Source organism: Diorhabda sublineata, chromosome 9 (genome assembly GCF_026230105.1).
Source record: "Diorhabda sublineata isolate icDioSubl1.1 chromosome 9, icDioSubl1.1, whole genome shotgun sequence".
Classification (NCBI taxonomy): Eukaryota; Metazoa; Arthropoda; class Insecta; order Coleoptera; family Chrysomelidae; genus Diorhabda; species Diorhabda sublineata.
The window spans coordinates 3,720,767-3,747,040 of record NC_079482.1 but is presented as its reverse complement, the minus strand read 5'-3'; the positions used below and the strand labels follow the sequence as shown (position 1 = coordinate 3,747,040).

Here is a 26,274-nt window from a genome sequence, read left to right as displayed (position 1 = left end):
CGTATAATTATATATAATGTGAAATATATATTGAAGGATTAGACTAAATTTAATTTATATCTGCTTACAACATGTAGATTCTAATTTTAGATCCTGCCATTTTTTCTACGGACTATCAAAAATGTGTATGCAAATATATAAATAACTCGTATGCGTTTCCGTTCATGTTGACATTAACTAATCGTCGAGTCCTTTATTGAATATTATTGAAAATCCGTTTGCTTAATACATTAGCAAGAGTATTTGTTGCTTCCACGTGTTCAGAATTATATCATTCGTAAAATTATGATCACTACAGTTTTTATCAGAGAGCCATAAATGAGACAATTATTTTTGATACCGGCATGTCGTCCTGCTGAGTACCTCATTGCACTTAACAGTTTGACAACATGCGTAACTACGAGGCAACATCATAAACTTTCCAGTTTTCTCCTACTTTCTGCCTAGATTCGTTAGGGTGAAGTGGGGTATTGGGCGTGACTCTGAAAATTATTTAGTCTAATTAATTAGTAATCAATAAAAATAACTATTACTATTGAACTCACATATATTAATACGTAATTTACATTTTCCAATGAATCCCATATTTGACTTGTGTTCTAATAATAAAACTAACAAAGTTTAAAATTTGTAATTCGCATTTTTCAAAACAACTTTTAAAATTCAACTATTACTATAAGTCATTACTTTTATCAACAAAATTTTCATATCTAAGTATTGTGTATGTGTGGTTTCTATTTATGCTTTCCTACAAAGTATTTTTCGACTATTCATTTTGTACGTATTTTAGAATCTTCCTAATATGGTGAATAAACTAATTACATTAATCTTTAGAATCACCCACTTTAATTGCAAATTATTTTAATGCTGCTCCGAATTAGATAATCACAAAGATAAATCCGATCCGATAAAAATGAAAAAGACGTTTTGAACTAGACGAAATTGCCCTACTTAACCCTACAAAGGATGTATACATTAATTAGATGAGCTTAGTGATGTAGATGTTTCATTCGTTTCAGATTTAGTGAAACATAAAACCTATTTAGTTACTTAAATCTTTAATACATTGTATTATATATTAATAAAAATAAAAAAATATTGTAAAGAATATTTATCTTTATCAAAAATAGTTATAAATATAATTGGATCACCCTCTAATATTTATGGGAGTATCCAGATTCTGTTTATAAATGCCATTTGATGTTTAAATTAAATAATTTTGATTTTCATAAAAGCTCAAATAGATTTTTTTAGATGTTTAGTTGTTTTATAATAAGAAATTTAAATATATATTAATACGGTATAATAATTAACTATCGTGAAAGAAAAAATAATTAATGCAAAATTGGCATGTTCCAAGTAAACGATTTATTGATTTTATCATATACTGCGGAAAATAATGAGACTTGGCAACTGTGTGAAGATCTACCAACTCCACCACACTTCAGACCAAATCACCAAGGCGAGCTTGATTTTCACACAATATTTTCCGAGGACGGAACGATGCAGGCCCTGCTGTGTTTGTCAACAGTGCGAAATTCGTAGCGGCCGTTATTATACTTTTAACGATATGGAAGTGATTTCAACAGGGACTTCTAGATTATTTTTAACTTCTTCAGTTGAAAATAAAGACGATTTAGAAGAGGTAAACCGTTTAAAACCATATTAGTTGAGCAAATGTCCGCCATTATGAATCTCGCCTTGACTTCTTTTATTTGTATTTTGACGCTGACAGTACCTTAGCGCGGTAAAATTAAATTTTGTTTTTTTGTTTCAGAAATTCGAAAGAAGTTACCAATTTCTACTCAGTACAACAGCTGGATTAAGTGATAAAGATGCACACGAGGCTCTCAACAAGGCACTTTTGAAAGAAAAAGGTTATGAAGAAATATCTTTTGGACTTTTGGTTACAATTTTAACAGAACCCCATAATGCACCTAAAAGTTATAGGGATTTAACGTTAATAACTCGTGACGGGTTTGGACTAATAGTTACAAATTTATCGCAATTAGTGTTTGACAAATATTTACGATTTAATGATGTGGTAAAACAACAGTTAATATGGCTCTTAAGGGAAATGATAAAAAATGCAGTGAGCAATGTGGACACTTTGGTGTGGAATTTGATGAGGCATGCAGCAGGAGGTGATGTATCCCCAAAAAATATTACGCTTATTGAATCCCTTCTTGATGTTTTTATAGAATATAGAAATTGGTTAGAAAAATTTCCAGTTTTAATAGCATCTGTTGTTTATACATATTTAAGACTAATAGAAGATCACAATGCGCCTTATCTAACAAATTTGAGACAGAAAGAAGTCAACTTTTTAATAAGTATTATGAGAGAACATTTCCAGGATTGTCTGGTTATTGGAAGAGATTTAGTTCGGCTTTTACAAAATGTAGCAAGACTTACAGAATTTGAACAATTATGGAAAGATATTTTACTGTCACCAAAGACTTTATCCCCCAATTTTACTGGGGTTTTGCAACTATTACAAACTAGAACTTCGAGGAGATTTTTACAGTCGAGATTAACACCAGAAATGGAGAGAAAACTTGTCTTTTTAACTTCCCAAGTAAGATTCGGCCACCATAAACGCTACCAGGACTGGTTTCAGCGGCAGTACTTAGCTACTCCCGAATCGCAAAGCCTCCGATGTGACATAATACGTTTTATAGTTGGTGTTATACATCCTACAAATGAATTACTGTGTTCAGACATCATACCTAGGTGGGCAGTCATTGGATGGCTGTTAACAACATGTACATCAACTGTAGCTGTATCTAATGCAAAATTGGCACTCTTTTATGATTGGTTATTTTTTGATAGCGAAAAAGATAATATTATGAATATTGAACCTGCTATACTAGTTATGCATCATTCTATGAGGTCACATCCAGCAGTTTCTGCTACACTGTTAGATTTTTTGTGCAGAATTATAGCAAATTTCTATCCACCTTTAGAGGATAAAGTGAGGGCAGGTATATTCACTTCACTGAGACAAATATTAGATAAACGAGTATTACCTTCATTGCTGCCTTTATTTGATAACTCAAAACTGGATAGGGATCTTAGAAGTATGGTACAAGAAACATTCAGAGAATTTTGTACGGCAATACCTTTCGAATCATCTTCAAAAGACATGTTAAATAGTCCAAATTCAGTGAAATATGAGGAAAATGAATCTGTGTCACTACTCAACAACCATATTATGGATAGTGAACCAGCATTTAGTGATGATGAGGAAGAACCAAGCTTAAGAATAAGTACGACTTTAGCATATGATACAGATGAAGAAGATGATTTACCGTTATCAAAAGTCAAGTTAAAAGAAAAAAATAAATCAGAAGTATTTATAGAAGGTCCAATAGGGGAAACACTTCAAAAGTTACAACACGAAACTGATACTGATGAGAGAAATGATCTAATGGAAAAGTTAATTGGACAAGTGATGGACTTGGATGAAGATGATGAAAATTTACCAGCTGTAGCCAAATGTTTGGTCAATTCTATAAAAGATGAGGTGAAGGGAGAGATATTTCCAGATGTACTGACAGAAGAAAATCTCATGGATAGTATGAAATCTCCATTATTCACTTTATTCAAAACTTTATATGGTTTCAGTAAAGATGAATTGGGCAAAGATGTACTATATAAAGTTATAGCAGAAATGCACAATGAATTACCGAATCTTGGTTACCTTATCATTTATTACCTCAAAGCGAAAATTTGGAAGGAAAACAAAAAAGAAGATCATTCCGTTGCTAGTGCACTCAAGATTAGTGTATACAAAGACTTTTGCCAGAGCATAGAAAAGAAAGTAGATATTTGTTTATTCGATGATTTATTTGCATGCCATCACAGTGATACTAAATTGATGATGTGGATAGTGCCAGACCTGTATAGAGACTTTAAACAACAAACAGTTAATAATGCTCAAATATTGCGGGTAATAATTTCAGCAATAGATCCACGGCAGTTACAAACGTTAGTGGGGAAAGTACTTCAGGGTCATCTAATGATGTTTAAGCAAGAAACCATCATACCTCTATTGAAAGCAAGCTTGCAATGGGAAAGTATAGAACAGTTCTTCCTGTGGCAACTTGTAAACGCCCACAATATATCCATAGACACTGTTTTACCATTAATAACTGAATTAGACTATGATCTGCATGCAGAGGCATTAACGGCAGTCACTCTTATGTTAAAAATGGAAAAACCAAATGCAGATTACATCAAATCTTTATTTTCTAGGGACATTTGTGATAACGGTGATTTATTTGTGTTTACAATTATTAAATTTTGGTGTGATGAGTATATAGACAAAGTAGCTGAACTAATTTCATCTTTATTAAGCACAAGGTATCCATCAACTTCCCCTAATAAACGGAAAAGATCTAGTGCGAGTAAAACATTAAGTGCTACTGTGCCTAGTGCCGATCAAGTTCTTGGACACTTGGAAAAACTGAGGATTATCTGTGAAAAACATGACTGTATGGCAATTTACACACTTGACTCGATGCAAAGGGCGCTTAGCATCGCTCATAATAACAGCAATGATAGCCAAAGGAAACAATTTAGTGAATTGTTTGCACTTATGGAAGAAGAAGAGGAAGTTAGTGCCACCAAGAGATCGCAAGGAAGAGGTAGGAAACCTGCTAATAAAAATACTGTTGTTAAAAGGCAAATTGTAAGGGAAATATCAGATACTTCAGAAGAAACTAGTGAAGTAAGTACTAATTACAATAATAAAAATACCACTATTTGTTTATGTGAAGTAATAGCACTATTAAATCTGATCCTAAATTTTTTATTCTTTTCCCCACATCCTTTATTTAAATCATTATTTTTTTCTGCTACTTCATTGTTTTTAATTTTTTTTTAGATACTTCCTAAGGTTTTGTTGATTTATATATCTTTGTTTTTGGAGATTTTTCTTTCTTGGGTACCTAACATTTCAATTTCTTGGATTTGTAACATTCTGTAAGCTTCTTATCCAAATATTTGCTTTATACAGAGTTTAATTCCGGAATAATTTCTGTTAAATCAATGTATAATTTTCATTCTCTTTGTATTATTATTATTAACATAATTTTAATAGGTTTAAATTAATTTTTGGAAAAATATAATTTTAATTGAACCATCTTTCTTCTTATTGAATTATACCAAAAAATGAAGATTTTCAGAATGTATAATGAAGAAACTTTACGTTGAAATATTTTTTCGCTGATAAATTTCTCAATGTAGTTTATTAGAATTGTGGCATTTTCCATAATGTAATCCATATTTTTAATAAATTTTTATAATGGTATTGATAATATTTTTCAGGAGGAAGAAATTGTGAAACCAAAACAACCGAAGAAAAGAAAAAAAGTGATGTCTGATAGCGATTGACGGAAACAATCCATTTACGTGCAAATCGCTTATCTATTCACTATGCCCTCCTGTTGTGGGAGAGGCGGCTCGTTCTTAGAAGATACGATCGCTGAAGTGAAGAAAACACTGCCCATGCCTCCTATCAAAACCTAAGGCAATAAGATGTCTTGAAAAAAAAAACACCCCTAAACGTACCTTCAAAGTTGTTGCGATTACAGAAAATACGTCTCGCTTCGTTTTTACATGAGTCATTTTGAAATTTATTTATACTCCCTTTTTATGTTCTCAATTTGATATACTTCATTTTTAAACTAGAAAGACTAATTATGAAAAAGTTGATACTTTGAGTATTGAAACAAGAAATTTGTTAAATAACAAAAATTTTTAGGAATTTGAATTGTATTTATTATATACTGAGTATTGAAAGTATAGAATTTTAATAACTTTTTTTAGTAAATTTGGTTGAAAAGGCTTTTTTGAGAAAATTATTGAATCCCTCAGATATTTGCTACATCTTATGACATAATTTTTTTACAGTTAAATACTTCAATTTTCATTTTATCTACATTCAAATGCTTCATATAAAATTTACTTTCAATAACATTCCGGTACTGTATACTTGTTTTAAAAATTTGATCCAATACTTTTCGCATTCTTCATCGATTGAAACAAGCTCCCTTTTAAACAATCCTAAAAAAATTTGGTGATCATTTAGAATTGGGGCTCCAGGCAAACATCTCTTCAAAAAAATGTTCTCCACCTGGAAAATATATTATTAGGTAGAATTAAATCAGATTTAAAAATGGGGAGACACTTTTTATGGGGTTTCATTGCAAAAAACACTATTTTTAGGTATAACTTGAATTCGAATAATAAATAATTTTGTAATTATTCAAAATATTGATGTCCTTTTAACACTCTCCCTTTTAAGCTATACTTATACCTAAAAATCATATTTTTGTCGATGAAACCCCATAAAACATGTCTCCTTTACCTTTAATTATCTAATTATAGATTCCACCTTTAATTTTCAAGTCTATCTAACGAAATGGTTTCAAGGGTGGGAAAAGATTTCTGGTTGTCACCTAACCTAATCTAAAAATCTTGTTTTTTTTCGATGAAACCCCATAAAAAATGTCTTCCCCACCTTCAATTATACAATTCTACTTAACAAAATAGTTTCCAGGTGGGAAAAACATTTTGGGAGCCACCTAACCCCACAAAAAATGTCTCCCCCATTTAATTTATTAATTATATCTAACAAAATAGTTTCCAGGTGGGGAATAACTTTTTAGAGCAACTTAACCTAAATATCCTGTTTGTTTCAATATAACACCATAAAAAATGTCTTTCCTACCTTTAATTATACAATTCTACTTAACAAAATGGTTTTTGGCAGCCACCTAACCTAACCTAAAAATCGTGTTTCTCTAATGAAACCCCATAAAAAATGTTTCCCTCACCTTTAATTAACTAATTCTACCTTGTAAATGAGTTTCCAGGCGAAAAAAAAAAAAATTTGGAGCAACCTAACCTAAAAGTCCTGTTTTTTCAATTTAACCTCATAAAACATGTCTCCCCTACCTTTAATCATCTCTAGCAAAATAGTTTCAAGATGGGGAAAGATTTTTTGGAGCGATATTTTTGCCTGGAGCCGAGCCCCAAATTCTAAATAATTTCCAAAAAATTCTCCAATTCAGTTCAATCAAATGTATCGAAATTTTTTTAGTAAAATAATGACTAAGTCTGTTCCTCCTTAGTATGTTTATTAAAAATTTGATTGCTCATAAAAATTTAGTGCCAATTCGTTACCCTATATTCATTTATTAGTTAAAAAAAATCAAAAATAGGGCAAAAAGTTACTGACTTTTTACATCAAAGTACTGCAAAAATAAATTTGAATAATTAAAACATATATTTTTGACTTTTTTCATCATTATTTCCAATTTGTTTCTAAACTTGTTTGAAAAACTCACTTATTAATAAAACATTTATTAAAATTTTATTTCTCAATAATTTATTTATAAATATGATAAAAAATTATTAAAAATTCCAACCACTAATCATTTCAAGATCAGCTATTTTTTACAATTTTTATTTCTGCTTCAACTTTAAACGAATCTCGAATATAATTAAACATGAGCCTTATTTAAATCAACTCCACTATATAAATAATGTTTTGGCAGATTAGTAATTGATCTAAATGACAAAAATAGTTCAGTTCTAGTTTAAGAATAAAGTATAAGTTAATTCAGCTCAATATCTAAGAAGTGAAAGGGTTTTCTTTTTTTTTGATAATGATTTTCTTGGATGAAATTTCATGGTTTTTTGTTATTTTTGGAAATATCTAAATACGAAAGTTGATACATAATAATTTAATATAAATAATTTGGAAGTTTGAGGTTATACCAGAAATTTTTATTTGCAAGTATAACGGCTTAATGATTGTTCGGATATTGAGAATAGATATAGAATTTTTCTTTAATTAACAAATTTTGTCTGTTTTAGAAGAATCTGTCAACCTATAATAATTTTCAATACAAACAACACTCAAAAAGGGGGCTAGATGAATTTGCAGTTGAAGTATTTTTGGAATAAAATAAATTGTTTGGTTCCAAAACCCGAAAAATACAATAATTGAATTTAAACTTTCCAAAAAAATTGTTCATGTCCATTGTAATTTTTATTTCTACTTCTGTTGCTTTACCTCTAAACTTTTTTTGATATTTTATTGAGTAGGACTTTATTTTTTAATATTTACACTATTTCTATGTTTAGTTTTGAAAATATCTACAAAAGTTGATACATAATATTTGATTTTAAATTTATTTGCTGCAATATATCTTTTAAATCAAATAAGTCCCATAAGCAATTCTGTACAATTATCCAGATATTAAGAAAAAGTTTAAAATTTTTCTTAATAAACAAATTTTGTCTGTTTTAGAAGAATCTGTCAACCTATAATCATTTTTAATACAAAAATACTCAAAAAAGTAGTTAGACGAATAACTTTTAGCTTTTTTGTTACAATTTTAGTTAAAGTTACTATATTTTTGGAATAAAATAAATTGTTAGGTTCCGGAAGGTGAAATATACAAAAATTGAATTCTAACTTCTTCAAAAAATTGTTAATCTACTGCAAGAACTAAATAAATTAGAAAAATTGAAGTAGACTTCAGAACTGTAATTAAAATAAAGTTTTTTTGTTCTTTTTGAAGGGTATTGTTGATTTTTTTAATCATTATTACTATTTTTTTTTTAAATTGCTGATAAAAAAACTTATATAATAAGTATAATAATAAACAGACTAATTTGATTAATAGAAAATATCAGTTTCAAAACATCCTCCATAGGTCAAGATTTATTTCAATTTGTTTTATTTCTTTTTGATTTTTTTATTAATATTATAAAAAATATTGAAAATTCCAACCACTAATAATACCAAAATCAGCGGTTATTCATAATTTTTATTTTGCTTCTGTTGCTTCAACTTGAAACTTTTTTTGATATTTTATTGAGTGGGACTTTATTTTTTCAATTTTACACTATTTTTTGGTTAATTTTTGAACATATCTGCAAAAGTTGATATACAATATTTGAATATGAGTTTATTTACTGTAAAAACGGTTTAACTCAGAATATATTTTTCAAATAAAATAAATCCCGCAAGCAATTCTGTACAATTATCCAGATATTAAGAAAAAGTATGGAATTTTTTTTAATGTACAAATTTTGTCTCTTTTATAAGAATCTGTCAGCCTGTAATCAATTTTTAAGATAAAAAACACTCAAAAAAGGGGGCTAGACAAACTACTGTTAGCTTTTCATTCCGAAATCTAAAATATACAAAAATTGAATTCAAACTTCGTTTAGGTTCATTATAATTTTTATTTTTGCTTCAATTGCTTCTGCTCTTTTTGATGAAATTTCTGATATTTTATTGGTTTACCATCTCCATGGAATAAAATTGTTTGTTCGGTACTGAGAAAATACAGGATTTTTCTTCGATTTACACATTTTGTCTCATTTAGAACAACTTTGTCACCCAACTTTTCAAGGGCGTAAAAAGACTAATGTTACCTTTTTATTCTCAAAATTTATGTTAACATTTATCTCTGGTAGCAATAAAATCATTTTTTTGAACAAAAAAGGCAAAAAAAATTGAATTTCAACTTTTCAAAAAAATTGCAATTGTATGTTGCAAGAACTAGATCAAATCAAACTATATTTCAAAACTGTAATTAAAAAAATATATTTTTTTTGTTTTTTTTTATGGGGAAAAGTGTATTGTTGTATATCAAAACAATTTTTGGATTAAAGTATCTCAATTATAATAAGCACGGTTATTTGAAGAATCAAAAAATCATTTTCAAAATGATATCAATGGGTCAAAAGATTAATTTCAATTAGTTTTCTATTATTTAGTATAAATCTTTGTATGAATTTAATAAAAAAGCCAATTTTGCAGGTTATGTTAATTTTTTTCTAAGTAAAACTTTATATTCAAGCAATAAATGTAAATAAGTTAATACAAAAATCTCATAAGTTTAATTTTTTTTTGGTTACCTTGATATTTAACTTTTTGTCTCTATCAGAAAAAATTATCTTATTTGATTTTTTAAATCAAAAATACTCAGAAGTAGAGTCGGAAAAGTTTTACAGAAATCAAAGTAAATTAAAATAAAAATTGTGTCTATTGAAATGTACTACAAAAACTAAATACATTTTGAAAGAATTTTCAAAATATCAATGTTGCAGGTTTTTTAATATCTTATTAGGAGGAACTCAATTTTTTTTTCAAATTATTTTGGGGAAATTTGAAGCAATATTGAATTAGTTGAAACTTTACAGTTAGAAGAGAAATTTTCAAATTATATGTTTGAAAAATAAATAGTACAAGATTCTAATTATTAGTGTTTCGATAACCCTACATTGAAAAATAGTATGAAATTTTTCTTTCAATTGAACATTTGGTCTGTTTAAGAAGAATTTTGTAATAATTTGTCACCTTACATCAATTTTTTGATTCAAAAAAGGGGTAAAAAAACTATTTTTACTAAAAGTATAACAGTAAAATTGGTTATAGTACTACAAGAACACAATAAATTTATAAAAATTGAAGGAGCTCTGGAATTTTTCATAGGAAAACAGTGTTATTTATTTTTTATCATTATTTCTAAATCTTTTCTTAAATTGTTGATATCGAAATAATGATAAAAAATAAATAACACTGTTTTCCTATGAAAAATTCCAGAGCTCCTTCAATTTTTATAAATTTATTTAGTTCTTGTAGTACTATAACCAATTTTACTGTTATACTTTTAGTAAAAATAGTTTTTTTACCCCTTTTTTGAATTGAAAATTTGAGGTTAGAACAGAAATTTTTAATTCTAACTAACAATATTTTTGAAAAATAAATAGTACAAGAATTAGTGTTTCGATAACCCATATATTGAGATTATAACATGAAATTTTTCTTTAAATTGCACATTTAGTCTACGAAGAATTTTGTAATAATTTTCCACCCTACATCAATTTTTTAATTCAAAAAGGGGGTAAAAAACTATTTCTAGCTAAAAGTATTACACAAAAATTGATTAAAAATTGTTTATACCTTATTTGATGAACAAAAAACTCAAACTTCAAAATTATGAAAATTTTGCTGCAATTTTTGAATAAATATGATAAAAAATATTAAAAACGCTCTTTTCAGGTTAGGATACTCTTTTTGATAATAACTCCCTTCTTCGGGAAAACTTTATTTTAATGAAAATATTTTAAAAATAATCTAAAGCAATAATTAGTTATAACTTTGAGGTTAGAATATAAATCCTCAACTTTAATTGAAAATACATCAAATATTTATATACTTTTTTCATAATAACTAAAAAAAATACAAAACAATTAAACTGGGACTTCAAAAAATAATCAGTTGATTTTCCATTTATTAATTTTTTGATTTTTCACTCATCAATCATGTAATTTTTTTTTTCGAAGCTAAATTTGTTGGGAGAACTAAATATTTTTCAAAATGCCTAAAATTTGAGATGACATAGATGAGACGGAAGTGAATTATGATTTTTAAATTTTATCTAAATCCTAGAAAAAATATATCATTAACTTTATATTTTTGTCTGTATATAATTGTTATTGTTAGTTTTCTTGATCGTTTCTTTTTTTTTATTTCTGGGTTAATTGAATAGACCAGTCAGATTTTTTAAAAGAATTGTATATTCATTGTAATATTCTATTGCAATTCAAAAAGAAGTTGTATATATAAATTTGTAAATATATTTATATAGAATCTTGGAAACTAATTTTTGAAAATAAAATAACGCAGGGGTAGTTGAAAAACATTGGAATTGGTCTAGAAGAGGAACAACGGAATAATCTTGTGTCTGACTTCAATATTTTTTGTTTATCTAATATAACAGGTGACTCAATTAAAATTTACACCACCAAATATTTTGGCTTTCGATCAAATTTTGGAAAAACGTGAACCGAAAACATTGGAATCGTTTTAAAAGATGTACACAGCAACAATCTTGGATCGTATTTCAATATTTATATATTTTTTTGTTTATCTAATATATCGGGTGACCCATTATAATTTACACCATCAAATATTTTGTTTTCCGATCAAATTTTGGAAAAATGTAAATCAAAAACATTAGAATCGAGCTAGACGAGGTGCAGTGGAACCATCTTGGAACTTGTTTTAACATTTAGGTTATTTTTTTTTATCTAGTGTATCGGGTGACCCACAAATAATATTTTCATTCCCAAATATTTGGATTTTAGAGCAAATTTTGATAAAATGTTGATCAAAAACATTGGAAGAGGAACAATGGAACCATTTTGAATCTGATTTCAATATTCTTTGTTTATATAATATATAGGGTGACTGAATTAAAATTTACATCGCCAAATATTTTGGCTTTCGATCAAATTTTGGAAAAACGTGAACCGAAAACATTGGAATCGTTCTAAAAGATGTACACAGCAACAATCTTGGATCGTATTTCAATATTTATATATTTTTTTGTTTATCTAATATATCGGGTGACCCATTATAATTTACACCATCAAATATTTTGTTTTCCGATCAAATTTTGGAAAAATGTAAATCAAAAACATTAGAATCGAGCTAGACGAGGTGCAGTGGAACCATCTTGGAACTTGTTTTAACATTTAGGTTATTTTTTTTTATCTAGTGTATCGGGTGACCCACAAATAATATTTTCATTCCCAAATATTTGGATTTTAGAGCAAATTTTGATAAAATGTTGATCAAAAACATTGGAAGAGGAACAATGGAACCATTTTGAATCTGATTTCAATATTCTTTGTTTATATAATATATAGGGTGACTGAATTAAAATTTACATCGCCAAATATTTTGGCTTTCGATCAAATTTTGGAAAAACGTGAACCGAAAACATTGGAATCGTTCTAAAAGATGTACACAGCAACAATCTTGGATCGTATTTCAATATTTATATATTTTTTTGTTTATCTAATATATCGGGTGATCCATTATAATTTACACCATCAAATATTTTGGCTTTCGATCAAATTTTGGAAAAACGTGAACCGAAATCATTGGAATTGTTCTAGAAGATGTACAAAGCAACAGCCTTAGATTATGTGTATATAATATATAGGGTGACCCAATTAAAATTTACACCAAATATTTTGGTTTTCGATCAAATTTTAAAAAAATGTAGATCGAGAACATTGGAATCGATCTAGAACAGGTACAGTCGAGCTTATTTCAATATTTATATTACTTTTGTGTATATCCTAACATTGTTTCAAGCTTATTTTAAAAATTATTTTCAGCTTTTTAGTTTGATGTACTTTAAAATCTTATTTCTTAGATTTTTTTTAAATTATATTTATAAAATAATATCACACACACAAAATCACAGTAACCCCTTAATGGCAAAGAAAACATTCTGATTCCAGCGTGACGTCATGCGCAAGGCGTGTCAAATTTGAGCCGACAAGTCAGCATACCGGTCTATATGTATCCTGGATTAAATGTACCTAACTTGAGTTTTTCGAATTTCTACCGTACACTTCAATAAAAAACGAATCACGATGGATCGGGTTTATGAAATAAAAAATCCCAGAATTTGTTAGGTTAGAAGCATTTTTATTATAATAATTTCAATCCCAAAGTTACATTATACAGGCAAGTAATCTTAATATAAATAACAATAGTTAAAAATGACATGTTTATATAGCAAAATAAAAATTACATTATATATATATATATATATATATATATATATATATATATATATATATATATATATATATATATATATCGGTACACACTATCTATCTCTCTCCTACTCTACTCTGATTGGACCGAGAGTTTTTTTGACATGTTTCCTGCTTTTTGTTTTTCGTGATATTTTTGTGTTTTTGTTTATAATTGATGTGATTTTCATGTTCTAATCTAAACAAACTTTGTCAGTTTAGGTAATTACTGACAAAATAAATTCAAATTACAAGTACATTAAAATACTTGAAGTAAAAATAAAAAGTCAAAGTGACAACGATTAAAAATGTCTTTAGCAGGACCGCCAATCATTCATAATGAAATATCGCGGTTTCCGCTACTACAAAAATAACTGTAGAATCTGGATTCTTCAACAGTAATCCGGTATTTATGGAAAATAATGAAGAGAAAACAAGCAAAGCTAAAAGACCACCACAAACAAACAAACAAAAAGAGAAATAACCCCAATATCATGTTCTTAACTTCATACGTCAAAATCACGTGACATACGCAAACGGACGTGATTGGCTTTTTTCTATTGTTATGAACGGCCGACGGGAAAAGGTAAAATTCATCAACGGTAGAGGGCGACGTCAAACGGCAACTATGAATGCATTTCAATGTTTTTAATTTTGTAGCAACAAACGGCAAGTTAAGTTTATGAATCGGCCTTTAATCATGCACTGAATACATAAAAGATATTTTTTTCTATTGTAAACAGTCTGGTTAGTTGCAAAACTCTATAATATGCCGTAAATGTCAAAATTTTCATAATCTGCTTTGATTTATTATCAATTTTATATTGCATTGTACAAATTTCAAAATACAACTGTCAAAAATAGGAGTTGAAAATGTCCTCTATCAGTATCGACCACGAATATATAAATATTTTGATTACCCGCCTGCGTAAGTCGAGATTAGTGTGAAATTTATATGTCGTAGTAAAACGATTAGAGGATTGGGTTAATAGTACGGTCAAATTAGACAAAAAAAAATAAGAGTGAAGCTACATAAATTCCCACCAAGATGAAAATCAGTAAGATTGTTTAAAATATAATTAGTTCCCCATTAATCCTGTGCATGGAAAAGATTTTTATTCAAAGTCAAAGGGTAAAAAATAGGTTTTTCGCGATTTTCAGCAAAACTGTGAATTTTATCATAAAAATGCCTCAGACAAAAATTGTAGATCATAAAATTATCTACAAAAAACGTACCAACACTTTTTTTCTTACGATCCACTATTTCTGAGATATAATGATTCAAAGTTGTAATCGTCATAATATGCATGAGTACGCCATATATAAACATCTCTAGAGTTGTAATGAGAAGATTATTGATGAAAATATATTGGTCAAACAAGCTAATTGATTCTTGAAAGAGCAATAGAGCAATTCAATTTGACAGATACAACTATTGTTGTTGGTGAAAATGTAGACTTACTCGAATTACTCAGTGCTCGATTCCCAACTGAATTTTTTCTTAAAAGCATGAAAAGCTCAACATCAATCGGAAATCTATTCATCACTTTTGCAAAGAGTCAAAATCATGTACTGTTTTTACACGCAATAATTCATAGATGGCGCGGAAACGATTACAACTTTTTGAATCATTATATCTCAGAAACAGTGGCTCGTAAGAAAAAAAGTGTTACTACGTTTTTTGTAGATAATTTTACGATCTACAATTTTTGTCTAAGGTATTTTTATGATATAACTCATCGTTTTGCTGAAAATTGCGAAAAACTCATTTTTTTTACCTTTGAACTTGAATAAAATTATTTCCATTCACGAGAATAATTGGGAACTTACAAATTTCATTTTTAATTATATTTTAAATAATTTTACTGATTTTCTGCTTGGTACGAATTTATGTAACTACTAATGTCTAAATTGACTGGACTATAAATAAAACTTCAAAATTACTTTGCAAAATGTTTATTTTCAATTTTAAGTGGAAAAAAACTGTGGATTGTATAGGTTTGAGGTATTGAAGTAATAAATCAATATATTCCAGCAGTATTTATTAAATAAAATTACATATTTTTTCCATTGGTAATCTCACAATTATTTAAATATACATTTATTTATATAATCTGAAGCTTTGGCATTTTCAATGAATACAGTACGGTAAAATATTATCACAATTCAATATTTGTAACATTTATTTAAATATTTTTTTGGGATTTGTTCTTTCCGGATTCAACAAATCTTTAGGTAAGTAAAATCATTAAAAAATTCCTATTATTGTCACTGGAAGATGATGAATTTTGGAAGATAACAACAAGAAGGTGATGTTGTGTGATAGCTCAACTAATACCCCAGGTTTTCCACCATAATTCCACCCCTTTAACTTTATCATTAATTCAAATTATAGTCATTGGAAGATGATGAATTTTAGAAGATAATCACAGGAAGATGATGTAATGCACTGACTTCAGTAATGCACCAGAATTTCCACCATAATTTCACCCTGGAAATTTATAATAAATCACCGGAAAATGATGAATTTTAGGAGATGATGTTATGTGATAGCTCAATTAATGCCCCAGGTCCCCCACCATAATTTCCCTCCACTAAGTTTATTATTAATTCAAATTATAGTCATTGGAAGATGATGAATTTTAGAAGATAATCACAGGAAGATGATGTAATGCACCAGAATTTCCACCATAATTTTCCCCTATTAAGTTTATAATTAATTCATATGATTGTCACTGTCTTTATAAAGACTCTGGTAGGCAAACTATAACATTTTTTCATATTAAGAAGAAATATACTCGTTCAGGTCCGGTTTTTAATTTTAAATATTGCATTGGATTATGTACAGGATGTCCCAGAAGCGATTCAACATATCAAATTTATTATATTTCATATTAAATAAATTTAATGGCTTTCTTGAATCCTGCATACATATTTGAGTTGCAGAGTGATCAATTTATGGCATATTATCATTCATAAAATCGATTTTATCGAATAAATTGAAAAAAAATCAATGTAAGATTTACCCCTATATTCAAAAAAGGATTTCTATTCATAGTACTCTCGTTTATTCAGTGAATCAGACTCACTACGTTCGAACCAGATTTTAATTGCCATATTTGACAATATTAAAAAATTTTTGAATCTCGGAAGAACACAATACCCGATGGTTTAATTTAAAACCATCACCTTACACAAATAATAATAGTAACAAAAATTATTGCACTGTTATATCGTATCGAATTTGTAGAACTATTGGAGTTGGTAACAGTCCATTCTGAAAGAAAAAAAAAATAGTGTGAGAATGGAATAAACAGATAGAATTCATAAGAATCAAATGATGTTAATGTAGTACAAGATGTGAACTGAAGGAAAGCTTTGAGCAGCTGGAGGAGGAATGGCTCTAAAACAAAATACTTGGTTATGTCAAGAAACGGAAGAATCCACCCGGTGGCTTTCGAAGTAGGCCGGTATAAGTTCGTCGTTTAAATACCTGATATAGAGCATATTTCAATCTCCAACGATTACTGAATTGGAGCGGCTGTTCAACGCTTGGAAGCGGAAGATCTTAAGCTGAATATATGGACCAGTGTGCGAGCTCTACCGACTTTATGAAGACCCCAGTCTGATGACAGGGGGTCAGGAGGGACAGGCTCAGATGGCTAGGTCACTTGGAGCGTATGGCTGAACACGGGAAGTGGGTAAACGATGGCTGGATGATATCGAAGAGGATCTTCGATAGCTAGGTGTGAGGGGGTGAAAACGCCAAGCGTTGGACCGTGATGACTGGAGGAATGTGGTTCTTTGAGGGCCGCAGTGCCAGTAGTAGTAATTCAAGATACTACTAAAAGGATGTATTATCTTCTCTATTGCTACAGTAATGAGGATGTTCAGAGTCCACAGCCGATCTATTAATCCTACTCCTTACAGAATGTTCAGGATACGGAACGACACTGGTTGCGATAATGGGGAAGCTCAGTGTTCACAGCTTGCTATTAATCCTGTTCCTTACAGAAAGATCAGAATGTGGGATGGCTTTGGCTGCCCAAGATCTTCTTCTTCTATTTCAAACGCCCCCTTACAATTCAAAAGAATGTGGATGAGATGTCATTCTCTATGTAGCATAATCTACTGAAACTAACGTCTTCAGGTGTCTTCCAATGAGGCGACAATTCCTCTTTATAGTTTTCCAAGAGTATCTTTGCATGACTCAACCCCTGTGAATATTCTGGAATGTTCTATTTAACTGATACAAATAATTTGGAGGTTAGAATTAGTTATGAAAACAGTACATGAAACGATAAATTTTCTTTCATGAAGTATAGATATCTGAATAATCACTTTTCTACAATTGTTGAGTGATTTAAAAAGTGATAGCATTTCAAATCTTCTTTTCATTTCACATACATCCTTTGCAACAAATTTTTTTACACAATTAAAGATCTAATTTGGGTTTAAGTGATTCAAGTCTGTTTTTCACTCTACATAAATCTTTTCAAACCAATTGTCTCACAGAATTAACGATCAAAGTATGTTTTTCATACTTCAAATCTGTTTTTTACTCTATCTATAAACATCCCTTTAAACCAATTTTCTTACAAAATTAGTATCAGTTTTGGTTTTTCATAATTCAAATTTTTTTTCCACTTTACGTACATCTTTTGGAACCGAATTTCCCACAGAATTAGCATCAATATTGGTTTTTCATACTTCAAACTTATTTTTCACTTCACATACATCATTTGGAACCCATTTTCTCATAGAATTGAAGACCAAACTTTTTTTCATAATTCAAATCTGTTTTTCACTCTGCATAAATCCTTTCAAACCAATTTTCTCACAGAATTAACTATCAAAATTTGTTTTATTAACTTCAAATCTGTTTTTTACTCTACATACATCCCTTTAAACCAATTTTCTTACAAAATTAGTATCAGTTTTGGTTTTTCATAATTCAAATTTTTTTCCACTTCACATAAATCATTTGGAACCGAATTTCTCACAGAATTAGTATCAAAATTGGTTTTTCATACTTCAAACTTATTTTTCACTTCACATACATCATTTGGAACCCCTTTTTCTCACAGAATTTAAGAGCAAACTTTTTTTCATAATTCAAATCTGTTTTCTCACAGAATTAACTATCAAAGTTTGTTTTTCATACTTCAAATCTGTTTTTTACTCTACATACATCCTTTCAAACTAATTTCCTCAAAAAATTTGTATCAGTTTTGGTTTTTCATCATTCAAATTTATTTTCCACTTCACATACATCCTTTGGAACCGATTTTTTCACAGAATTGAAGATCAAAATTTGTTTTCCTTGGTTCAAATCTGTTTTTCACTTTGGAACCAATTTTCTCCCAAAATTACTATCAGATTTGGGTTTTCATACTTCAAATTTATTTTTCACTTCACATACATACTTTTCAACTTGTTTTCTTCCAGAATTAAAGATCTGATGTGATTTTCTACAGTACTCTTTTGATCTATTTTCATATTTAAATCAATATAGCAGTTAAACTTCAATAATGGTCCATTGTTAATAACTTCTAAATCCTTCTAAATAAATCAAAATCGTAAAACTTTAAAACACAGTTAATAAATACCTGTTGCTTCTGGATTATCTCTAGCTACGTACAACCAAAATTTTTCGTGATAAAACTCTGTAGTCGACGTAGGCAAATAAGCAGCAGCATAATCATCCTCCATTTTTAGTTCTACGGTTCTCTCACAACTTCTATGCCACACATCGTGTATATTTGTTGAACAGCGTAGCCTCAATTTCCCTCTATCGAATAGTTGTTCAGTAACAGCAAATTGTATGGTCGAATGGGAGCTGTAACGAAAACAAACATTATCACAAAAAAAGTACCTTGGAGGTATCAAACATTATCTTTCTTACCTTATGTAATTTCCTTCAACTGTTTTTTTGTATTTCTTAACGTACGGCTCCTCAACCGGTCGTCCATTCAAATACCAAGTCATGTTTACTGCCGGATCTGATTTATCTGCACTACAAATCGCCTTCAAATAATCACCAACTTTATATCTTGATTTCACATTACTTATATAGGGTTCGTTAACGGGCGGATCGACGACCTAAAAAAATGTAATTCATATATTTCCTAACGAACCCTTTCATATTAAAAACATACTTCTAATACCGCCGTTTTCATATCAGTAAAAAAACTTGGTTGATCCGCAGTTACTTCACAACTGTATTGACCGCTCATCGCTCTAGTGGCGTGCTTCAGATAAACGTGAGTGGCATTCGATTTTTCGGGTATCACGTGAAAACCTTTCAGTTTAAACGGCTTTACGGAACTCTCACCTGTTAATGTATATCTGCAAAATGTAATTTAATGAACCTTTTACAGCTATTTTTTTAAATATATCAACAGCGGGTGAAATTAAAGGAGTTAAATTGTTATTCTATTCGAATATTGCCATAAATGTATCCGTACTTAATCCCACTGCCTCGCCTGAGGCACGACACTGCCGCGAATTTTTATCGAATAGCTATCGATCATCGCCAGAGCGGGATCAGTTTGTAATGAGACGCAAAACGGCGAAGGTTATGCAATCAAAAACGATTTCCCGCGTTTTTTACGTAACTGACGTTTCCCTTGAAGTGTATGGTGCTGCCCCCTCGTACGTTCAGTAACATTGTTGCCATTTTAATTGTTGTGTCTTCATTTAATTTCTCATATTGCGAATAAAATACTTGCTGTAGCTTGATTCATGAAACGTAAAAGAAAAATAGAAAAAAGATTATGAGTGCATCCTATCGTTAGCGAAAGGATTTTAGTAGGTGTCTTTATATGTCGATCGAATCAGGTGATGAATTATCACTAAATAGATAGGAGTATCAATTTCATATGTACAACGACTTTATGTGTGAGGTAAGTAATAAAAAATAACATTATATGATTTATTAGTTATAGTTCAACAACTGATAATTGGCAATAGAGAGCAATATGAATGACGATCAGTTCTCATATAAAAGTATAGGTGGAACCGTTGTACAAAATGATACGTGTCAAAATTTATCGTCTCCAGCTGATAAACCATCGTTTATTTATATCTAACAGCTTTCTAGATAATTCGGATTCTTGAGATATCTAGAAAAACAAAAAGGACTTCTTCGAAATTGTTTTTATGAAAACAGTCATGACATAATGTGAATAGCTTATAATAACAATACATAAAAAACCATGAGTTAAATAGGAAAAATATAGACGCATTCGCCTAACTTTAGCATTGATTATGATCAAAAATAGGGCCGACTTCACGGTCCATATCAGTTGACAAGTTTTTAACAATATCAATAGATAAGTTAAATTGTGTTTAAAAATCGCCTAACTTATTGTTGTAATAGTTAATATCCTCATTTTTGTTGGAATAGATTATAGTTCAAGACTGTCCAGGTCGGAACACAAAACAGAATCGTGGGTATATATGGGAACACGTAATTTTTATTGCGCATAATCGTCACTGTATCAAGGACGGTTTTTTGATGGATTCTGTCAAACCTAATATCAGATTGAGAATATGAGTTCTTAACCTCATTTTATAGAGTAAAAAGCCATTTATCGGCATTATACTATTTACAAATAGTTTTAATAGCACTATGCCAAACAAATTCAATCTCAAATACAAAAAATACGTGTAGTTTTCGATTTAACCCAACTGTAAGGCAGCAAAACACGTGAAACAATTAAATTCTTATCGTTCCCACACGCAGACCAGACATTTATGGACAGTGTCTCATGAATTGGTTTTTCTAATTGAAAAAGAGATAAGTCTGACTGAATTATACAGGGTGGTGAATCATAAACTACTAAATAATTATTTGTTATGTCACAAACGAAACAGTAAAAATTATTTGAAATAAATGCATTGTATTACTGCAAACAATTATATCAGAAATATTAATTATTTTAGCTTTTGAAATGTGACCTAAATTCAAGAAAGTTTGTGAATTGAAACAACAGAAAGTCGCCAGTTGTTAACCAAAAAAAATTGTTATTATTATGAATAATATCATACAATATGCGATAATTTGATTTAACAAGTAATCTTGATTGAATATTTCTCAACCAATGTATAAAGCTATAAAATGGTAAGTTTTATGAGCAGTTTTATTCCCTGTCAAATATTTTAATAGCTTTAATAGCTGGAGTGATATGAAGTGTACCTACATTTTATTATAACTTGTGTGCAAATACAACGAAAGTAAATTTCTGGAATTACTATGTAAATATTGAACTGCCAACAGGGACAGTTTCACCCTTAAATAACGAGAATTGAAAGTAGGTAAGATAATAAGATTGTTCATTACCTGTAAAATTCTGCAGAGTTATGATACCATTTTAAAGAATAAAGCTTATCACCTTCCAAATCGTAAGTACATTGTAGAACAACTTCGTGTCCTTTTAAAACCGCTGGAGGAACTTTAATTTTAACTTCTTTAAAACATCGAGCAGCTAAAATAATAAAAATTTGTATCTAGGCGTCTTTTTATATAGACCGGACCTGTTTTGTAAGAATTCAATTTCACGGCAAGGACAGAATTCCATTAGTTACTTGTCTAATCGCTTGAATAAATAGACACAATCTATTTAGCTTAACATAATTCTTTTATCGTTTAAGTTAATTCGTAAGCTTTCGAAACTTAAATGTTTTTTTAAAGGACGTTAACCTCAAAATACACTTACCTAACCTCAATTTATTTACAAAGATTCTATGTAGATGTCAAATAGTGTCTAATATGACGTTGTACATTCCCATTATTAATTTTTAATGTGAGGAATAGTTATTTATATTACAAAAGTATATATTTTATTATAACTAACCTAACTATGATAAATTCTGTAATTTTGGAGTAGTTTTTGAAGCAAATATTGACAGAAAATGTAAATTTCTGATAGGTGTTTTTGATAAGCAACTAGGTTAGATACATTTATCATGTATATTGATGATTTTCAATGGCTTATTGCCAAGGTTAAAAATGTAGGTCGCTTACAATACTTAAATTTCTTGCTTTTTTGTAAAAATGCCAACAAAACAAAATATTCTAATATGGTCATTTTACTATCAAAGCCGGACCTATATACGCATTGCTGTAATTCAAATGACAAATGAATACATGATGTAAAACGATTGTTGTTTAATGTTAAAAAGTGAATTATAGGGAATAAATTCCTTTTCCGCCTTTTTTATATCCTAAAAAACAAATACCCTTATTTTCTAATATTTATTTCTAAATATTATTGTATAACAAGCTAATATAATTCAGTAATTTTTTCTTTGCGACGTTGCCAGATATATTTCAATATTTCAACCATACATTTGAGGCTATCCTCGAAATTATTTATCAATTTCTTCTTAGAGTATCCCTAGTTGTCGACAAATTTTCTGTCACTAAATCTTCAAAATTTCTTCTGGTTCAACGAAAAGCATAATTTCATAATATATGTAGATTGTTTTATTATTGTATATTGTAACTCATTAAATTTTCTTTAGTAGAATAGCTAAGAATAGAAGTTGTGGGGGTGTTCACATTTGTCATCAGAGACAGCCATATTGGGTGTCATTATAATCTGTCACCGATCATTATTCATAGCTTTCCTTTTGCAAAAAATCTGATTTGTTTCAAATTGAGCAGAGAATATCAGCTGACCTATTCTCACTTTGATATGGGGGGTCAAATGGAATGACAAACTGAGACATGCACTAATCAATGCAAAAGTAGTAAAATGAAAACTATTCGCAAATCTTAACTACGATGTTAATCACTAAGCAATAATCCAAAAATAAGTACATATATCGTCATAATTTTCTATAAAACAAAAAATTGGTGCTGCATCCTTAAGGGGGAGGTAAATATCTCAATTCCTCTAATTTGAGTTAAAGTTATCTGAGATTTCATGCAAAAGGAACGCTACTATTATGTCATTATCGCATATGTCATCCGTCATGTATGTCAAATCTCTTGTGTGCTGTTTCCATCCATTAATGATCTCATAATATCTACTTTTATACGTATTGCGGGTCACCTATCCTATAGGTCGTATTTATCAAGTGTATGGATACAGATTCTAACCTGAGATTTTTATATCATAAAACCAAATCTGAGCTATCAAATAATTTTTTATTATGTTGAATGATTGTATAAAAGAGGGTACGAAAGGTAATGTGTATGCGTCGTAGTAAAGAAAAATGACGGTTAGGGGGTGACGGAGATGCCAAAAAGACATTACGTCCATTATACGGGGTATAGTCGTGTGTAACATCAAAAAAGTATTATAATTTTGGAATGGATTATTTTTTGACAAAATTTATGAGTTTGTGAAAGCAAAGGCTCTTAATTTTGAGCAAAAACACTCTAATATATCTGATATATACACTCTATTTTGTATAATCTCATATTTTTGCTTATAATTTTTTGTATATTTTCTTTTTATGCTTATTATAAAAAATTGAAAAATAATACATCTACCCATAATTTATTTTGGACTAACTATATACAGCGTGTTTCTGAAGTAATGTTTTCGATTTCTGTAAAGTTGGTAGGAAGTGGTTGTTTCAATATAAAGTATGTACATTTTTAAAAATAGTATATTTCTAATCGTCTTATTTTGATCGCCTGAATTATTTGAAAAACCTAACATAAATCGAAATATTAGCAAGTTACTTCACTTTATGAACGTACTGTGTAAAATATCAATAAATATACGTACTAAAACAAATGCTATAATTACTATACCGACATATATACTATACTAAAAACCGACAAGAAGTGAAGGAATTCCAAGAATGTCATCAGTGCATTTTTCTACTCACCTCCAAACAAAGCACAAACCGTCGTAAAAATTCCTACAAAAACTCGTACACCATCGAAAAACATTTTCTTATTCTTGGCACGTTCACATTAAGGCACTAAAATTGGCAATTTTTTTATTTAGTCTCTACTCCAGCAGTGATAAAATGCAATTGGGTCGGAAACTCCACTATCATTACAAGAATCTGAAAATTTTCACATTCCGGGACGCATATTTTCATTGATGCTACTGCGCAAATACGCGCGTTCGATTTTATACAATTGAATCATTCAGGGATGGTGGATGATGAAGGGGGTAGAAAATTGATTTATGCGATTTGTGGTTTGAAAAACAATCTCCAGTGAAGAGGGAGTTTTATCTTACAGGATGAGTCAACATAAAAAATACGAGTGCATATCGATAAGTTATTAGAATCCATTAAGGAAATTATTTCTTGTTCGATGATATTTTACCATATTTTTGCAATCTATTGCATATTAACGTATATAAGTGCAGCGAATCATTTATCCTAATTACGGAAATCCCGTTTAACGGTATGTTAAATAACCTAACCTAAGATATGGCATGTAATAATTTGGATCAAGATTTTTAATAAAATTTGATTACTGGACGAAGATAAATTAGTATAATATTAGGTTTTTTTTAATTCCTTGAAAAATACTGAATATTTCCCACGCCCGTACATTAATTTGATCAATCTGAGTTTACGTTTCTTTTATTTCCAAACATAGACTGTTAACCAGCGCATGACGTCATATGCTGGCGCCATATTTGAAGTAGTTTATGTGTATATAACTTAGGGCTCAATCAGAGGTTGCGGAATGGAGGCGCGTCACGACTATCGCGGAACGGAGAGAGCCAATCATCTCTTGTTACACAATTATCTGGCCCACTATTAAATTAAATGCGTAGATAAATGTGCGTCATGAACTTTTAAGTGAAAAAAATTATCAAAGTAATATTTGAATGAGAATTAATCACAGTTATTATAAAATTTAAGTTCTAACCATAATTTTACCATCAAATCAAATATATTGGAAATGTTTTTATTGTGATTGTTTATTTTTGTAATAATTTTGACATATCCATTTCCGCCAATACGTGCTTCACGTCAATTGTGTCAAAAACATAAATTCAGTTATTTGGAAAACAACAAAATCAAAGAGAATATAAAACTATTGGATGGAAAAATAATCAAAATTAATTTTTAAAAAATTGTATATACAAACAATATACAAACTGAACGATGTGAAGTTTGGTACTTTCTGGTCACGCACTGGATGCGGAATGCATCGACGCATGCGTTAAGGGGCTGCTTGGCTCTCTCCCTTCCGCAATAGTTGTGACGCACGTCCATTCCGCAACGTCTAATTGAGCCCTTGAGGTATATGTTTTTCTTAACGCCTGGAAGGGCAACGTTCGCAGATATATAGGCGGAGGGATAAGTTATCGAATCGCGAACGACAATTTTGAAATTGCGCATGCGATCTATAATAAACTAATTCGGGATCAGACCCGAACTTTGGTACGTCTGTATACACCGGCATCAACTAGTATCTTATAATTTCGAATAACTTTTATCAGTATCTGCATCAAAACCCTTAATGATGACAGATTCGAACACCCTGAAGCCAGTGATAACCATTTTTGTAGACGGTGGACTGGACGGAAATCCGCGCTATCGGAAAGTTAAGAATTTTGCCATTGAACACTTCAAAAAATACATTCTGGATGACCTGTTCATAACGATAATGCTCCTAGGCAAAGTGCATACATCCGA

At 29.7% G+C, this 26,274-nt stretch overlaps 2 protein-coding genes across 2 annotated transcripts; one reads left to right on the top strand and one right to left on the bottom strand.

Moving 5' to 3' along the window:
- Positions 1-1,445: 1,445 nt before the first annotated feature.
- LOC130449124 (integrator complex subunit 3 homolog) lies at positions 1,446-5,569 on the top strand. Its single transcript, XM_056786809.1, has 3 exons — positions 1,446-1,645; positions 1,778-4,732; positions 5,332-5,569. Exons 1-3 carry the CDS (start codon positions 1,571-1,573, stop codon positions 5,395-5,397), a joined length of 3,096 nt encoding a protein of 1,031 aa, XP_056642787.1. The 5' UTR covers positions 1,446-1,570; the 3' UTR covers positions 5,398-5,569.
- Positions 5,570-15,674: 10,105 nt separating this feature from the next.
- On the bottom strand, positions 15,675-25,178 carry LOC130449123 (uncharacterized). Its single transcript, XM_056786808.1, has 6 exons — positions 24,496-25,178; positions 21,992-22,136; positions 19,806-19,995; positions 19,553-19,749; positions 19,257-19,486; positions 15,675-16,924 (listed from the first exon to the last, which is right to left on the bottom strand). Exons 1-6 carry the CDS (start codon positions 24,557-24,559, stop codon positions 16,833-16,835), a joined length of 918 nt encoding a protein of 305 aa, XP_056642786.1. The 5' UTR covers positions 24,560-25,178; the 3' UTR covers positions 15,675-16,832.
- Positions 25,179-26,274: the final 1,096 nt, after the last annotated feature.

Excerpts from the sequence above, each read along its gene's own strand:
- LOC130449123 (XM_056786808.1), bottom strand. The coding sequence starts at position 24,559 with ATGTTTTTCGATGGTGTACGAGTTTTTGTAGGAATTTTTACGACGGTT. Across the intron at positions 19,750-19,805 it reads TGAAAACGGCGGTATTAGAA|GTCGTCGATCCGCCCGTTAA; the intron begins GTATGTTTTTAA and ends ACATTTTTTTAG. Across the intron at positions 16,925-19,256 it reads AGATAATCCAGAAGCAACAG|AATGGACTGTTACCAACTCC; the intron begins GTATTTATTAAC and ends TTTTTCTTTCAG.
- LOC130449124 (XM_056786809.1), top strand. The coding sequence starts at position 1,571 with ATGGAAGTGATTTCAACAGGGACTTCTAGATTATTTTTAACTTCTTCA. Across the intron at positions 1,646-1,777 it reads ATAAAGACGATTTAGAAGAG|AAATTCGAAAGAAGTTACCA; the intron begins GTAAACCGTTTA and ends TTTTTGTTTCAG. Across the intron at positions 4,733-5,331 it reads CTTCAGAAGAAACTAGTGAA|GAGGAAGAAATTGTGAAACC; the intron begins GTAAGTACTAAT and ends AATATTTTTCAG.